At 39.2% G+C, this 18,023-nt stretch overlaps 2 protein-coding genes across 2 annotated transcripts; one reads left to right on the forward strand and one right to left on the reverse strand.

The window, feature by feature from the left end:
- Positions 1 to 376: 376 nt before the first annotated feature.
- On the reverse strand, positions 377 to 15,010 carry tbl3 (transducin beta like 3). The gene is made up of 23 exons (XM_079252870.1): positions 14,857 to 15,010; positions 14,695 to 14,746; positions 14,364 to 14,459; positions 13,855 to 13,902; positions 13,583 to 13,724; positions 13,408 to 13,492; positions 13,081 to 13,251; positions 12,851 to 12,926; positions 12,662 to 12,758; positions 12,330 to 12,550; positions 11,252 to 11,393; positions 8,130 to 8,188; positions 7,827 to 7,933; positions 7,558 to 7,693; positions 6,100 to 6,339; positions 5,902 to 5,972; positions 5,375 to 5,531; positions 4,918 to 4,976; positions 3,665 to 3,768; positions 2,971 to 3,042; positions 2,299 to 2,457; positions 1,595 to 1,688; positions 377 to 1,129 (listed from the first exon to the last, which is right to left on the reverse strand). The coding sequence occupies exons 1-23, from the start codon at positions 14,886 to 14,888 to the stop codon at positions 754 to 756; spliced, it is 2,796 nt and encodes a 931-aa protein (XP_079108996.1). The 5' UTR covers positions 14,889 to 15,010; the 3' UTR covers positions 377 to 753.
- Positions 15,011 to 15,886: 876 nt separating this feature from the next.
- On the forward strand, positions 15,887 to 17,853 carry rnf151 (ring finger protein 151; the record flags this gene model as incomplete). Its single annotated transcript, XM_079253055.1, has 4 exons — positions 15,887 to 15,913; positions 16,145 to 16,314; positions 16,441 to 16,537; positions 17,386 to 17,853. The coding sequence occupies 4 exons, from the start codon at positions 15,887 to 15,889 to the stop codon at positions 17,851 to 17,853; spliced, it is 762 nt and encodes a 253-aa protein (XP_079109181.1).
- Between the last annotated feature and the right edge of the window lie 170 nt (positions 17,854 to 18,023).

Below are 18,023 nucleotides of genomic sequence, written 5' to 3' on the forward strand. Positions count from 1 at the left end.
TTAAAATCCATAAAATTAAAAGGTTAACATACATTTTCTTATCTGTTTAGTCCAACTAACAGCAGGGTACATCCTGGACAGGTTGCCAGTCCATCACACATTAAAAATTACTGTAAAATAAATAAATAAGTAAACCCTAAAAATATTCATCCTGATTTAAAAAGGAAATGGCAGCAAGATTTTGCCTTGGGATGCTTATGGTCTTTCCGCAAAGAAAAACCTGCTTTATGCAGTCTTGAACTTCTCCAAAATATTTAAAAACAGTTAATAAAGAGACCAAACTGTCTTCCACAAATTTACAATTTAAGGCGGCAAATCAGCAATAACTTCAGACTCTTCTTACGTCACTTTTTATTAATAAACATTTAGAGTCAGAACAAAACACGTGGTCATGTATAAAAACTTTTCTGTGTGGGTCACATGAGGAGACAGTGGTCTGTGAGCTGCTATGAGTGAAACCATTCCTGACACACAGTCTGGATGTTTCTACAGACGTTGCCACATCCCATCTGCCACCATTTGATGGGAAAAACCTCCGAATGGGAAAGTCTGTATTTGCTATTTAAAATCTATATGGAAGAAGTGATTCACATTTGAAGCAGAATGATAAAAAGTCTTTAGTATGCACAGAGAAATTATTTTATCTGCGTTCCTACTCTCCATCTTGCTGCCTCACCAAACAAGTCAGGTACTCCAGCTGCAGAGCAAATCCTCTCAGAGGTGTAGCATCCATGTTCAGCTTGTTGACTCGTGTCAACTTAAAGTCTGACTTCGTAAAGCTGATGAAGCCGGCAGATTGCTCATCACTGTTTGATCATTTTCATCTTCTGGATCTTCATCTTCTGAGCTTTCTTGACTCTCACGTTGGTTGCCATTGGTTTTTGTGATCTTCCTGTTTTCTATACGCTCCTTGTTGTTGGAGGTTTTCTGGGTGGCACTGACATCCTCAAGCTCCTCTTCATCTTCATCTTCTATGTGGCAGTGTGGATCTTCACCTTGCCCGCTGTCACCATCATCACCATGGCTCTGTCTGTCATCGCTGCTGCCCTTTCCTTCATCTTTGTCAATGAAAAACAATGGCTGGGTCTGTGTCCGAGAAGTTGTGTCCATCTCTTCATCTTGCCCCCAACTGGATAAAATATATTTTTAAAAAACTGGTTAATTCAGTTTGATCTTTATTTTCATTTCCAGTCTTGCATAGTTTCACTTTCTACTCTTAGCAATAGCTTTACGAGAAAATTACAAAAATGCAGCTAATAATGTTACAATTTTTGCTTTAATCTGTTTCCATGAAGCAGAAACACAAGTACAGAGTTTGTTACCTAAAGGCTTTGACTAGATCACTCCCAGAATTCTAATTATTCCCAGTGTTTGAGTCGTATTTGAGCCAGAAAACAACAGGACAATGCCAGCACACAGCTGGAAATAGTTTCACAGCCCTTCACACATATATCTAAATGCAGCACATTAATTGTCAATGCTTTCCATTCAAATTAAAAACAAACGGTGAGTTAAACACAAAAGAGTTGAACCAAATAGAAAGATGTACTTTTTAAATTAAAACAAAACAGGAATTAATAAGAGGCTCTCTCACCTGGATTCTGCTCCCACTACTCTCATTTTCTGCCACATGTAGTTAAGAAACATGGACGCCTGCAGCAGCCGGCCTATCCTCTGCATGTGCCGCTCTGCAAGAGGAAGGAAATGATAGGTTTATCTGTTTACCACCGTTTCCAAACAGTAATCACAGGAAAAAAAAAAGCTAAAAGAATAAAAAACATTTTCTTCCAGGTGTCTCAGAATGTCTTGTTTTCCGTCTTCATCACAGTCTATGATAAATCCAGTCAGTTTTATCAGGAAACAATCAATAATGGCTACAAGGAAACCTTGTGGCCTTTACTTTTTATTTATGGGAAAGTCCCTTCATCATTACAGGAGGGAAATGGAACTGAGTATCTCCCTGTATGTTCAAATTAGACTGCTGAAAAACCAGCTTTGCCACAGTTGGCTTGTAAAACATCCCACAGAGGAGCAGGAAAATGTGACTGGGGAAAAAGAAGTTGAGGCTTCTCTGCTATGTGAGTTGCCCCGCAACCTGACCCCAGGCAAGTGGCAAGAAAATTTAAAGAAAAACAAAAGAAAAGTGCTTTTTTAGCACTTCTCCAGGTTATGTGTTTGCAAGTGTTGCTAAGTATTCAGTACAAAATTTTCAGTGCAACACACTGTAGATTTTTTAATGCTGGTATATAATCTGGATATGGATATAATATTTGCCTCATAAGGGTACCCTCTGCTCACCTGTATATGGGATGAGACCCTCCAGGTGTGCCCGGGCACCCTGGTACTGCAGCAGCTCTTCGGGTGGCAGGTGTGTAAGGAGCACCTTGAGGACGGCTTGGGCATCCATACAGTTCCTAGCATTGGTGTTCCACACAACGCAGAAGCGTAGGATCGACTCTGAGCAGGACAGCACCCACAACACCAGGCAACAGAAAGGAAAGGTTGAAGAAAAATGTTTAGACTTCACTAAGTAACAAGTGATCTTTTAATGACATTGTAAGGGAGGATGCTGGTGTTTGGAATTGAGATTCTGAAAGACAACATCTATACACAACAGGGGTGCCCAAAGTTGGTCCTCGAGGGCCGCTGTCCTGCAGGTTTCCAATGTATTCCTGTTCCAACACATCTGACTGTCCTTAAATGGATCCAACATCCAAAGAAGTTCTGCACAATGACCGATTAGTTTAAGTCAGGTGTGTTGGAACAGGGACACATGGAAAACCTGCAAGATTGTGGCCCTCGAGAACCGGAGCTGGGCACCTCTGATATACAGCATATATACATACAGTAAATCTCTGTCTTTAGAAAACAAGTTTTCATTGTTAAACATATTCAGGCAACATTTTATATTCTACTTCCTCTTCTAGTTGTTTCATAAATGGTAAGAGTAGACAGCTAATAACATGTTACCTTTCTGATCTATTCGCAGCTTCAGCACCATCTTTTCCAGCACTTCATGGCCGTTCTCTCCCTTGCGTATCGCTGGAGGCAATATGGGGCAACAAGGCAACAGAGTCAGTAGCTGAAATACATTTGTTTAGGCCAAGCTGAGAAAATGACTCAGAAAGTTATTTTCCCTGTCATTGATCTTTTATCCCCATGTGTTGTCATAGAAACATACAGGTATAAATATGTAAACTTCCCTTAAAAGGTTGAAGATAAAAATAAAGTGTAATTCAGTGCCAAAAGCTCTGAATGCACCTATTATAACATGAAATTTTGACTCTGGATACTCTTGATACCTCCTCTGCATTCAGCTCAGGCATTTTACTTGTTAAGTAAGAAAGCAGCTATGGAGGTCTGGTGTTTATGTGAAACAGCAGCCATTGTTCAAAGAGGGCCATGTCATTTTATTCTGTGCCACTGAACAAAAGAGAATGAAGGTACAAAACATGTGGAACATATATGTGTGTTTGAACATTCATTATCTGACAGACATAATGCTGTTTATGCATCGATAGTTAAGTAACTTCACGGAACAGCCATCCTGAATGGATGATGACGGATTGGCATGATGACAAAAGTCAAGATAGTGACAGGAAATACCATGAAAACAAACTGTAGTTAACTTAAAAATGTGAAATGGGATTGTAAAATGAAGTACCTTTGATAACAGTGAGCACAGTGTGAGGCTGGTCCAGTGAGATGGCAAGGCCCAGGGCCTTCAGGTACTTCTTCTCATGGAGCAGGTTGGACAACTCCTGCTGCCTTCAGACATAACACACAGGTGTAATGTTTACACACACTAACACACAGGAAATCACTGTTGAGTGAATAAATGGAGTTCTTTCAGGACTTCAAAGTCATTACCAACAAACACACAAGATCTTCAGATTGTGAGTACTTCTAGTTGAGTTCACCTGTTGCATACTTCCACTATTATACAAGCAGACAAAGAAACCCACACATAACACATGTAGACAGTGTCTCAGTTTACCATCATGCAGTAGTCTTAATCCTCAAAAGAACATCTTCAAAATATGTGAATATGAGTTGAAAAATGTCAAGTGGCTGTCATTTAAAATAAAAAAATGCATTTGGAAAATTAATTTTATGTAACCGAGCAGCTTTCAAGTTGAGAGTGTGCAGGTTTTTGCACAGATGTTGTCAAACTCAGATTTGCACAGAGAAAAAAAAAAAACTATCACTCCTGGATTATTAAAGTCTGTATGAGAATGAAGCTCATCAAACACTGCTGGCCAAATTATATCTTATTAACATGGCACATAACATACACACACTTGCTCACTTTCAACAATGACCCCTACAAGCATCCTGAGCAGTTGATGCAGGGCCCTGCATCTGTTTGCTGCAGGATGAGGATGTTTTGGAAACTGGAGTCCACTTGGAAAAATGTCAAATGTCGTACAAATACACTTTGTGAAGAAATTAGTATGTTTAGCAAAGATTGACAAATACATCGACCTTCATGCTCCTTGCCTGCAGTATTGACTTCAATAGTGTATGAATGAGTATGAATGTTTCGGTGATGGCCGGAGAGGTTGTTGGAACACACTGGCTTCCACGTTGTCTACAGTCTGCCCCAGGGCAGCTGTGGCGACACATGTCGCTCACCATCACTAAGCATGATGTGGAGTTTATGAATTATGGATCAAATCTACGCACATTGAGTGCTGTCTGCAATAAAGCACAATATAAATCTAATCTATAATTTTTTATTGATTATTATTATTATTATTATTATAACAATAATTGCCTGTCGCTGGTACATGAAATGTTGCTGTTTTTGCACATCCAACAAATTAGAAAAGTATTTGTCCACAGTTTTGACAACAATAAAATGACAACAGGCTGCTCTAACAATAGATTCAACCTTGAAACCAAAACATTACTTACTTAAGTATCTGATCTTCCTGATTGGCCTGTTTCTCTGCCAATTCCACTTCAGTCACATCCTAGTGGTGAACAACAAACATTTATCACTTTCATTACTCTACTGACATTGTTTTTACTTCTAAAGAAACAGACTAGAGTGAAAATAACGTATTGAATCAAAAGTAAATCTAAATATTGCCATTACTTGGTGTAACTTTCTTTTAAAACAGGTCTGTTATTTAAAACTATTACTTTTGGTCCAACTCTAAAGGCTTCAAACATGCTGAAGAACAAAAAGTCATTTATAGAAAATCAGAGTTAAAAAAAAAAACCAAAAAAAAAAAAACCCAAATATTTATAAGAGGAAATTAAAATGTGATGTTATTTAGAAGTCTGTTTTTTTTTTGTTTTTTTTTTTAAATTCCTATCCGGTTTTTTTTTCTCCAAAAATGGCATCAATCAGCAAAAGGCTACTTACCATCCACACTGTGATGTTGGAGTCAGCTGAGCCAGTCACCATTTTGTCATCTTTGCGACTGCCATGGAGACCCCACACTTTGTCCTGATGGGCATCCAGTGTCTTCACACACTCATTTGTCTTTATAGTCCACAGCTTCACTAAACCATCAGAGCCACTGTTAGAAATTTATAAAAAAAAATTAATTAATTAAAAAACAAGTTAGTTTTTGACAATCCAACCAGATTTGGACAATTTAAAGCTCGTTTTTACTGTTATCACACAAGATGTGGCGGCAATTACAGTGATACAAATGTGAAATCAAAAACATTCTCATCTTTTCCTGTAAAATAAAAAGAATGGAAAAGATTGCCTGGCTAACAAAGGGAAGGAGAGGGGGGGTTGTGATGCGGGATATAAATAGGAGAGGATAAAATCAACTTGACCTTCATGGAAGGGCGAAGGTTGCTGGGGGAGCAGAGTCTCATAAATGATAGGGAAAACATTGGACTTCCTGAAGTATAACAAGGAGAAGTGAGTGTGGTTACCTGGTCAGCAGCTGCGTGCCGCGGCTCACAAAGATGACCTTAAGAACTGATGCATCGTGTCCTTCGAATGTCTTAAAGATGAATAAAGTAGAAGTAAAAAAAGATACATAAAACACTGCTACTGTTATCCATGTGCTTAATTGCATAAAATAAACATACAAAAAACCCTGAAAACAGTCTCTCAAATCAGTGTCCCACCTTCAGGCAGCTGAAGTCCTGCAGGCTCCAAAGTTTCGTAGTGCCATCTGCAGAAGAGGTGGCCAACACCTGGTCGACAGGAGAGAAGCAAACTGTCCAAATCCCACGACGGTGGCCGCGAAACACCCCCAGGAGGCCAATGTTGCCCTCTCCTGTTAAGGACCACAGCTTGGCTGTGCGATCCTGGGAGCCTGTGGCTAGCAGCTTGTCATTAGGAGATACTGCAACACTGTTTACATCCTGGAGGAATTGCATGCAGAGGAATATGGAAAAGAGGAATTACTTATCATAAAGGTAGAAAGAATTTATTCATCACACCTTTTCACAAAGTCAAGACAAACAAAAGCCTAAAGACTAAAACTGTTCAAACAGGAAAATGGAGCATTTGGAAGGTTTTTGTAGGAGAAGCAGGTTCTAAACATAAGTCTTAGAACAACAACAGCAGCATCACCTCGTGGTTGTGAGTGACATTTTACATTGTGTTTAACTCAGACATTTCCAAAGGAAAGTTACGGAGGCACAAGAAGAAGGTGAAGCAACCTGGTAATGCTGATAGACTGATTGTTCGATTTGTCCCAGAACTGGCACAAGGAAAAAGTGATGCAGGGAAACATTCAACCATTAAGGGAATGTGCATAGTTTTCTTTTGTTTCCTTATGACTCATCTTACATGCTTGTGTTTACAAGGCCAGAAGTTTAGTCACGCTCGTGTGTGACACGATATTTTATATTGATTAGCTTTATTACACAATGGCACAGTACATGAAACACTTGTAGATTCCTGAAATTATTAAAAACAGTTGAAAAGAAGAACTTTGAATTAAGAAAATGTTGTCTTCAATATAGCATCGACTGTGCAACAGGTTTTAGACAATGAGTGTATCGTGGCAAAAGAACAGCAAATCTCAAACTATCACAAACACTTACCTGTTTAAACCTATTTTTTTTAAACACCATCAAATCAATTTTCTTTGCATTTACTTATTTTTCTAAGGTTAAACATAAATCTATCTGAAAGAATCTGAAATAAAAACATATCTTTACTCAAAAATCCCCATTGCTTTAAGAACCAGTATGTCTGCTTACGATGAATTGAACAAGTAATGCTCTGGCTCATTGTCAACCTAGAGTTAAACAGTCTTCCTCATTACACTGTTTACATGTTGATGTCAAGCCCAACACATGAGAAATTGTTGAGTGATTAATATATTTATGCTTTTGTGTACCCACTACTGTTATTTGGCCACACTTTCTCATTAGACTAAAAGAAAAAGAGTGTCCAAACTTTTGATTGGTACTTTATGGAAAATAAAATTTCCAGAAATGTAACATTTCAACATTTTTCCCCCACAATTTCCTAGAATTTTAATGCTTTAACTATTTATAACTAACTATTTATATTTCAGGCCTGTGTAAGGGTGAAACTCCAGAAAGGACTTTTTTGTCCTTCTTGTGTACCTTATCGTGTGCCTTCTCTGTGCTGCGGGGTGTCAGCTGATGAATTTCCTCCCCTGCTATAGAAAACTCTGCTGGAAGATCCCACACCTTCACTGTACAGTCCTGACTACCGGTCACCACAAAAGATGCTTTCATCCTGGAAACACAAAGATATCAGATAAACCTTCCAACATTTGTGAATCAACAGGTTCCACCCACAGTTTGGACACGGAAATTCTTCATTAGGATGTATGTAGTTAAATATAAAATGTGAGAAGGTTGAGTGTTACCTGGAGCAGCTGATGGAGCCTACAGCATTGGTGTGACTGGATCCTTGAGCCACACATCGCACCTGACCGCTGTCACTGTCCAGCTGCCACACACACACTGATCTGTCCTGAAGACAGAGGCATGAATGTCTGATGGCTTAAACCGTGCTTTACATTTATGCTCCTTTAATAGAAAATCTGCAGATTTTAGATGTGCTGAAACTGACATGCCCTACACAACGAAACACAGCTAAGCTACATTTGCATATTCTTTGTATATTTCTATGTGCTTTTGTTTGTTTTTTCCAACAGATGTACACCAACCTTTGCGCAGCTTGCAAAGACGGAGCCATTTTTGAACACATCCAGTGTGAGAACAGTATCTGAGAAAGGGAAACAGACATGAAGATTAAGAACAGCAGAGATAAGCATGTCACCAACCTGCTCAGCAAGTCAGAAATACTTTAGACTCTGAGTCTACTCTCCCTGATTATCCACAGTTCTTACTATACAGAACTATTTTACTTATATATCTGTCATTTTTTACATTTATTTGAATGTATTCTCCTCAAATTAAAAGAATTAATTTGGTAAATGAAAGTTCAGCTCACTACAAATCACCATTTAATACATAAATTATTGTAAAATTAAAATGTGAATATATTCAGGCAAATGCAACCTGACACATCAGCTCTGAAGAGCAACACACACCATCTTTAAAGCTGGGGTAGGTAATCTTGCTCAGAGACATATTTTTTACTCTGGGTGAAGAGGTTCCTTGTCTATACATTTTATATATGAACGATAAGAAATCTTAGACCCTCTCCCAACGAGCCTCTTTAAGGACATTTTCCCTTTAATTAATACATCACTACTAAATCTTATCAATATGTCTTTAGTGACAGGATATGTACCACAATCATTTAAAACTGCTGTAATCAAGCCTTTACTTAAAAAGCAATCTCTGGATCCAGAGGTGATAGCAAATTATAGACCTATATCTAACCTCCCGTTTATGTCCAAAATTCTGGAGAAAATAGTTTCAGCTCAGCTACATGCCCACCTGAGCAGAAATAATTTATGCGAGGAGTTTCAGTCAGGATTTAGAGCTCATCATAGCACTGAGACAGCATTGGTGAAAGTTACTAATGACCTTCTTATGGCCTCAGACAAAGGACTTGTGTCCGTACTTATCTTGCTTGATCTTAGTGCTGCATTTGATACAGTCGATATAACATTCTGTTACAAAGACTAGAACAGGTGATTGGAATTACAGGTACAGCGTTAAGCTGGTTTAAATCATATTTATCTGATAGACTTCAGTTCGTTCATGTAAATGACAAGTCCTCCTCCCAAACTACAGTAAGTCATGGAGTTCCTCAAGGTTCTGTACTTGGACCAATACTCTTCACGCTATATATGCTCCCTTTAGACAAAATTATTAGACAGCATGGAATAAACTTTCATTGTTATGCAGATGATACTCAACTATACTTATCCTTTAAACCAGATGAAACAAATCAGCCCAATAGGCTACAAAATTGTCCAATAGACATAAAGACTTGGATGTCTAGAAATTTTCTCCTCTTAAACGCAAATAAGACTGAAGTAATTCTCGTTGGATCTGAAAAACTCAGAGCTAAATTTTCCAGTTTTGTAATGAACCTGGATGGCATTACTTTAGCTTCCAGTGCTACAGTGAGAAACCTTGGAGTAATATTTGACCCTGACCTGTCCTTTGGCCCACATATTAAGCAGGTTACTAAAACAGCCTTCTTTCATTTACGTAATATAGCCAAAATTAGGGACATTCTGTCTCAGAGTGATGCAGAAAAACTGGTTCACGCTTTTGTTACTTCGAGACTAGATTACTGTAACTCTCTATTACTGGGCTGTCCTAAATATGCCCTGAAAAGCCTTCAGCTGATCCAGAATTCTGCAGCCAGAGTCCTGACCAGAACCAGCATGAGAGATCATATTTCTCCAGTTTTAGCCTCTCTTCATTGGCTGCCTGTTGAATCTAGAATAGAATTTAAAATCCTTCTCCTTACATATAAAGCCCTCCACAACCAGGCACCACTATATATCAAAGACCTCATTGTTCCTTATATACCAAGCAGAGTACTTCGTTCGCAGACTGCAGGCTTACTTGTGGTTCCTAGAGTCTCAAAGAGCCGAGCAGGAGGCAGAGCCTTTGGTTATCAGGCCCCTCTCTTATGGAATAAGCTCCCAGTTAGTGTTAGGGAAGCAGACACCCTCCCCACCTTTAAGACTAGGCTAAAGACTTATCTTTTTGATAAGTCCTATAGCTAGGGATGGTTAGCATCCCTTAGTTATGTTGCTATAGGTTTAGACTGCTGAGGGACATTTCCTGATACACTGAGCTTCTTTCTTTTTCTCTTTATCTCTTTCTTTTACCCCCCCCCCCCATAACTGTGTTGCATCATTAACATGTATGTCTCCTGTCTCAGCAGGTCTCCCTGGCCGGGAGTAGCAGTTCCTGTTGTCTGTTGTCTTTCTGTCCTCTTCCCCCCACACAGCAGAGGCAGATGGCTGCCTGTCCTGAGTCGGGTTCTGCCGGAGGTTTCCTTCCTGTTAAAAGGGAGTTTTTTCCTTCCCACTGTTGCCAGTGTGTTTGCTCAGGATGGGAGATTGAGTTGGACTCAACTCAATCTGTTGGTTTCCTTATATAGGCTATTATGAATTGGCCTTCATTATGTTTTCCCCTCTGTCTGTAAAGCGTCTTGAGATGGCATTGCCGTGATTTGACGCTATATAAATAAAGTTGAATTGAATTGAAATATAGTTAGACCCCTCAGTTTACTGTAAATCTGTAAAAACTCTGACCAATCAAAACGTTTGGGCCTAATTGAAGTTGCTCATTTCATATATTTCATAGGCTTCTTATGGCTGGAAAAATGCAGGAAGGATTTCGCAGAACCGACTCGGTTTATTTGCCTCTTCCCACTGAACAGCCGAGAAAAAGAAAATTGTTGGTGGAAAAAGCTGCGAACTAGAAAACTACTCAGAGAGTGCAAATCTCCACGACAGCCTTGAAAAAATTCCTGGATCCAAACGGTGATCCTGATCACCACCAAAATTAAATCTGTTCTTTCTTTTCACATTTTCAATAACTCCTGAAAATGTAATTAAAATCCGTCCACAACTTTTAGAGTCATCTTGAACACAAACAGATAAATGCTGGTAAAAAAAAAAAAAAAACATAACCTCCTTGGCGGAGGTAAGAAAAAAGCCTTGGTACAAGGAGCAAAACCAGAGGGGAGGAGCCAAGACAGGGTGCTACTTTCAGATCTTGCTAGCTCCCCAACATTACCTACCCCAGATTTAATTTGTAGCACAGGATCTTTGTGACCTTGTGTGACCTCTGAATGAATGGATCGTTTTACATACAACTGTGTACACGCTGACCTCTGCTGGTGACTGACCTGTGTGTCCGTAGAGGATCTGGCAGCTGTTGGTGAGCAGTTCAAACATCTTCAGCTGGCAGCTGTTGGTTGCCACCACAATGTGACTGTCACCTTTGCCCAGGAACTTCACGTCCAGCACCTCATCATTATAACCCACAAACTGTGAAAACCAAAATAAAGGACAGTGTCCATAAACTCTGATACACTCAACACTGTAAGAAGGCAATTTAAAATGACATAAAACTAATATTTCCTCGATTCTTTTGTTTACATGCACTCCTTTCATTCCGCTCAGACTTTACACATTGACTTCTGTTACTGTAAGCAAAATCAATGCTTCTCTAATAGTGTTGATTCATAAAAAAAGCAAAGTGGTAACAGTGGATGCTTTAAGGTTGCTGCTCAGAAAATCAGATCAAGAGTTTGTAGATCGCCAACCCACTTGAAATTATATAAATATGCATTAGAACTGTTGTCTAAGTGTTAATGCACAGCAATGAATCAGATTTTCTGTGGTTATTTACATGAATCAGAAACAATCAGACGCAAAAAATAATTTCCTCTGACAAAGAAATACATGTGCTTACAATGCCAGAAATATCTCTTCCTCCTAATTCACTCAGTGATGGTGCATTTGTCTCTTATTTGATATGCAAAAATACACAAGAACATATACAATAATGGATAATATATGTACAATGTTAGAAGAAAGTAATGAAAACAACCAGTTAAGCAGTTCCTTCAATCTGTTTCACAACTTTTTAATGATATATAATTCAATTAAACTTTATTTGTATAGTGACATTTCAAAACAAAGTAATCTCAGGGCACTTTACAGACCTCAAGCCAATTCATAATAAACAGCCAATTAAGGAAAACCACCAGATTGCATTTACTTTTTACTTTAATCCAATCCCCCATCCTGAGCATGCAGGCAGCAGAAATAATGTGGATCATGTTATCAGATAACCATGTTTATGTTTTTGATGCAGCATTCGTGAGATAGCTGACACCAGCAGACACTATCAGAAAGGTGAGTCTAAGTTAATACCTCAAAGCTATTAACCCCATGCAAATGTGTGGTCCCAGTGCCTACCTGCTGCTGTGTGGTGAGCCCAGGCAGCTGGTAGAGGAGTATGTTATGTTCCGCAGTGACTGTGGCCAGTCTAGAGGAGGTGGGCAGGTGAAAAAGATAAGTCAGACTGCAGGGATTGTCGCCACTGTCTTCATCCTCCTCAGAGACAGAGGTGGTGGTGGCAACAAAGGGTTGGGTGTAAACACATTGAGCAGTCTTGGCGTCCCACACCCTGAGTACACCTACAGACATAAGGTAAAGTAGTTAATTCACTAAGACCTTTAAAAAAATCTGTTCACATCATGTAAATGCTTGCACATGTAACTAAATGGAGTTTTGTTAGAAAAGTCAACCTTTGCTGCCAGCTGTGATAAAATGCAAGCCTTTGCTCTTCACACCAATCTGAGACAGATCTGCATCTTTCGGCAGCAGTACCACACCCTCTACAGCCTGGAGATGAAACACACATTAAGCTTTACTATTTTTCCCCAAATGAAACGTGGAAACACAATCTATGTTTATTCCAGTTTTCAAAAACTTACCTCATAAACTGGAACAGTTTTCTTGGCTTTGCGAGTATTAAGGTCCCATACTATACAGATTTTGTCTCTCCCAGAGCTAAAACGTAGAAAACAAACAAAAAGAAAAAAATCAGGAAAAAATTGCAGCAAGAGACTGTACAGCTTTTACACAGCACTGCAACTCCAAATCAACCTCAATGCTTTCACAGCAGTTTGACATAAAGCCCAATGAGCGTTTGTGTGCAATGTACCTGACCACGGTGCCACCGTCACAGCTGAAGCTGAGGGAGGTGACAACACTGTAGTGGCTTTGCAGCACACACACACACTGGCTGGAGCGCAGGTCCCACAGTCGAATCCCACAGTCGATGGAGGAGGAGAAGAGCTGCAGCTTTTTAATGTCAGGGTGAAACTGAACCAAGCTGCACAAACAAACACAGGACATTAAAATGTTTTTTTATTTCTTTTCATACTTCCTTCCATATCGTCATCTAGCATAGTGTTTGTACACTTATATGTTACCCTCTAGTTAACTGTTTATGCTCCACATTGTTTCTCTGTCAGAAACTGGGACTTACTGAACAACACCAGATGATCCCTTTAGGTTATGAGTGCAATACTGTCTCACAACATCCCAAAGCTTTATAGTGCCGTCACAGCCACCTGGAAGACAAAGCAAAGGAAGAAAGTATAGCTTTATTATTTCTGAATAGCAGATATCGGAGGACTCTTGCACATCGTGTAATAGCTGACCTGTAGCCAAAAGTGTGGAGGTGGAGTCAAAAGTCATACTGGCAACAGGAATTGTGTGAATGGCTTTCCAGGAGCGAGTGCAGATAGCTTGTTTCCAGTCCCACTGCTTCAGCAGAAGGGCCCGGCTGGCTGTTACCAGCAGCTGTGGTCGAACACAGAACAAAAACACAACAAATACTATTTTTTTAAGCTGAACAGTTAATAATAATAAAACTATATTTGTGGCTACACAATGACATTTGAGTGAAGCAATCGCAAGTTCAGGTGTTTACCTCATCATCACAGCTCAAAGCAAATGATGTTATGTCTTCTTGGTCATCCTGTAAGGGGAAAACATTAAAAATGTTTCTGATGGCAAAAAAATATCTGTGGTTTATTAAGATTCTGAAAAGTGTGAAAATATTTGTCATGCTAAACAAAGTGTCACAATTACTCTTTTTATGGTCTTATTCAGTAAACATGCATAAGTCATATGGTCTTGATCAAGACATATTGACAAAAAATATTAAAAAGCAAAATATCTAAATAGTCATCAATAACAGGCCAAAATGAAACAAAAAAGTAAATAAGAACAAGTTACTAATTCTTAAGTTTACATCAAACTAGAATTTAAATATAGTTTTCACATTTTTGAGGCTGTACAGAAATATTCTAACTTGGAGAACCATGCCAGTTCAGCTGTGAGTATTCACCTTAAAAAAGTATATCTAAAGCGATTCAAATAGGGAAATCTGAAAGACATTGTTTATGATGTTGGCATCTGCATTTGGTATGAACTCACGTGCTCAACACGGTGAACAATCTTGCCTGTGCTGATCTCCAAAACATTAACACAGGATCCACACGTACAAAAAATGTACTTCTCATCGTTGCTGATCTGAAAAACATAGACAGACATTGGAGGTTTAAGTGTGGGTCAGACGATTTTACGCGTTGGTTTGTGCCACTCAGGCTTTGACAGATTTAATGATGACTCTAAGAATGAAAGGTTATGCAACGAGGGCTGGATACATTTTTGGCGTCTGGAACAAGAATGAAAAGGCTTTTAACATTTGTCTCATTATACCTTATCTGATCATACATTTCACACAAGTATCATGTCAGAAACTCACTTGTACTTTTCCTCCTTTGTAAAACGGCTCAATCTTGCTAGAAACCGCGTAGCTGCAATGAAAGAAAAAAAAGTTTGACAAATGTTGCACTTTAGATGACACTTTAGCCTTGTTGATGCTAACTGGCTAGCAAAAACTGCACGTGTGATGCTCAAAACTTACTTCGTTTTAAACTGAAGATTTGTGTTCGCCATGATGGTGAATGGAACTAGGAAAACTTGAATATTCTGACACCTTTATGCGATGTAAATCACTTGTTTCTCATTTTACACGTTGACTACGTCAACATTTCCCACAGACACTATCCCGCATGTTGGTGTCCAAGTCGCACATATTAAACGTCATCTAAGCGCACATAGCTGTGATTGGTTAGATGTTTACACGTTAACTGTGTTTCAGTGGAAAACAATCAAATAAAACATATCATCTGAAGTTTGGTTCATCAGAAGCTTACTAATAAAACGTATTTCAAATAAATAACAATGTTAAATCATGCTTATTAACTTTTTAAATAATGCCCCTGAGGGTTTACGAAAAAACAAAAACAAAACAACAACAACGCAGGGCTATTCATGTGTGGAGGCTCGTGTGTGACATGGGGCGCTTCAGTTTGGTGCTAGAACAACAGGGAAAAGATGCTTTCCACAATGACTGCTGTCACGCACCTTCGGTCATATAATTTTGCTTTTCCGATCGCCCGGGCACGCGCATAGTCGCGTGGCCTCCTTCATGTTTTGTCAGGAATGTTCATGTGTGCGGTGAATTGATAAGGCGGGCGTGTGTTATGTGTTCGACGTGTGAGAGGATCGATATGGAGTGAGCCAGCGCCGGGGATGGAAACACGGTGATGAAAGGAAATTGTTATGGTGAGTAGACAGCAGTTTACGTTTGTTTGTTTGATTTATTGTTATTTATTCATGCATTCACTTAAATCGGTCCCTTAGCCTAGATTTTATGGACGTTGGCTGCAATTAGTGTAAATTATTCATCTATATTATGAAAAAGCTACAATAACTTTGAACGTCTTTACAATTATTTTAACTTATAAATGAGTAATTCCCCCAATAATTTAGGTATTTGAATTAATTAAATACTCAGTTAGGATAGTGATTGTAAAAATATCTAAGTATTCTATAATAATTGTAGGGGGGGAAAAGTAAGAAAAATGTATTAAGAAAATTTTAGCAGAAAGATGGTATTTGATTTTTGGAGTCATGTGGTCAGTCATATGACATTCCAGAACAATTCTGTATTGTTGTCTCTTTTCTTCATGCTGGAAACACTGTTATGGGATTGTAGCCTGTTGTAGAGAGAACACTCACTTGTTGTACAGCATCATAATATATCTTCTTTAGCTGCCACAAATTCACCCTCAGTGTCTCTGTTAAATATATTATTGTAATTTGGTGTTAACTAAGTATAAAGTTGGACTTATTTTGGCCACATCTAGGCAGATTCAGAGTCGTCAACGCACAGCGGGGGCTATGATGTTGAGCTTTTTGTGGACCCTCCAGATTATGATGTGATCTGCACCATTTGCCAAGGAGTCCTCAGATGTCCAGTGAGAGCTGCATGTCATCACATTTTCTGCAAAAAATGCATCTTACAATGGCTGAAAAGGTCTTAAATGCATCTTATGAGTTTCAATAGATAAATCATCAATGATTTTTAACTGAGTTTGTATAAGAATTAGCTAATGTATCTACAGTGTGGGTAAATAGAGTTCATGATGTTTATCCTATGTAGACAGGAGACATGTCCTTGCTGCAGAAAATCGGTGAACCCGAGCCTGATCTTTGTCATGTTCAAGCTGAGCAAATCCATTGGACGCATGAAAATCAAGGTAGGATATTTTTAGCCTGCTACAAAGTATAAAGGTCTTTGCAAACATGCAGGTATACTAATGGAGCAGTTCATTATAAATTTGTTTTTCACTGAAGGTGTATTTTTTTGTCTGTTTATTTAATGAACTGTGATACTTATTTATCATCATATCACTTTAGCTCTTATTATAATAATAATAATAATAATAATAATAATAATAATAATAATAATAATAATAATAATAATAATAATAATAATAATAATGGGCTGCACGGTGGTGCAGTGGTTAGCACTGTGGCCTCACAGCAAGAAGGTCACTGGTTCAATCCTTGGCTGGTTTGGTCAGTGGCCTTTCTGTGTGGAGTTTGCATGTTCTCCCCGTGTATGCGTGGGTTCTCTCCAGGTACTCTGGCTTCCTCCCACCATCCAAAGACATGTATGATAGGTTAATTGGTCACTCTAAAATTGCCCCTAGGAGTGAGTGTGAGTGTGGTTGTTCATCTCTCTGTGTGGCCCTGCGATGGACTGGCAAGCTGTCCAGGGTGTACCCTGCCTGTCGCCCAAAGCCAGCTGGGATAGGCTCCAGCTTCCCCGCGACCCTGAATTGGAATAAGCAGTTCAGAAAATGAATGAATAATAATAATATGTAAACAGGGCTATATTTTATGGGAAAAGTTTTACAAATTGACTGAATTGACATAAAATCTGTAAAATTAACTGTAAGTTTAAATGTTTGTCATTAAACTTTGAAAGCCAGTGATGATGAATGTTTTTCATATAACTCAGCAACTCCCTTTTCAGATAATGTGAGCAATGTCATTTAATTTTTTTGAATAATTTCAATGTCTGCATGTGTATTTCTCACAGTGCAAAAACGAAATCCGTGGATGTGCAGATACCTTCCCCCTCTCAGAGCAGTACTGCCACAGTATGAGCTGTTTGTATGAACTCATCCCCTGTCCCTACCAGGGCTGCCGGGCGCAGCTTCTCCGTAGGGACCTGGAGACCCATGCACGTCACTGTGAGCACTGGCGCCAGCCCTGCCGCATGGGGTGTGGGATGATACTATCCCACCGCACCCAAGCTCAGCACAACTGCTACAAGCAGCTGAGGCAGGAGTATGAGGCTAGGCAGAGAAACCACAGGGCCATTGCCATCGCTCTACAGAGGAAAATGAGGAGGATGCAAAGCACCATGGCCCACATGAAGAGGCAGATAGGGCTGATCTGTGAGAGTTTGGAGGTGATGGATGACCTACATGAGGTGGAAGAAGAGGACCTAGGGGAGACCAGTGGCAGCTCCAGTGGGACTCCAAATTGTAACAGCAACTGTTGAGGGAGGTTGTTGCTTTCCTGGTTGGCAGCATTGTGTGTTTCTGGATGTGTACATTTTCTGAAGGTGTGTGTATTTAATATTTAGATAGGTATGTATTTAAAATAAAGTTCTTGTTTTATTTTTATTATTATATTGGAATTGGGGGCAGTTTTGTGCTGTGGTTTAATATA

Source organism: Telmatherina bonti (assembly GCF_933228915.1).
Source record: "Telmatherina bonti genome assembly, chromosome: 14".
In the NCBI taxonomy this organism is placed as follows: Eukaryota; Metazoa; Chordata; class Actinopteri; order Atheriniformes; family Telmatherinidae; genus Telmatherina; species Telmatherina bonti.

What these genes read in the sequence shown, in the direction of transcription:
- tbl3 (XM_079252870.1), bottom strand. Translation starts at nt 14,888, where the DNA reads ATGGCGAACACAAATCTTCAGTTTAAAACGAA. An exon ending in AAACTGTTCCAGTTTATGAG is followed by an intron (nt 12,759 to 12,850) that starts GTAAGTTTTTGA and finishes TTTCATCTCCAG; the next exon opens with GCTGTAGAGGGTGTGGTACT. An exon ending in GTAGTGGGAGCAGAATCCAG is followed by an intron (nt 1,130 to 1,594) that starts GTGAGAGAGCCT and finishes TATTTTATCCAG; the next exon opens with TTGGGGGCAAGATGAAGAGA.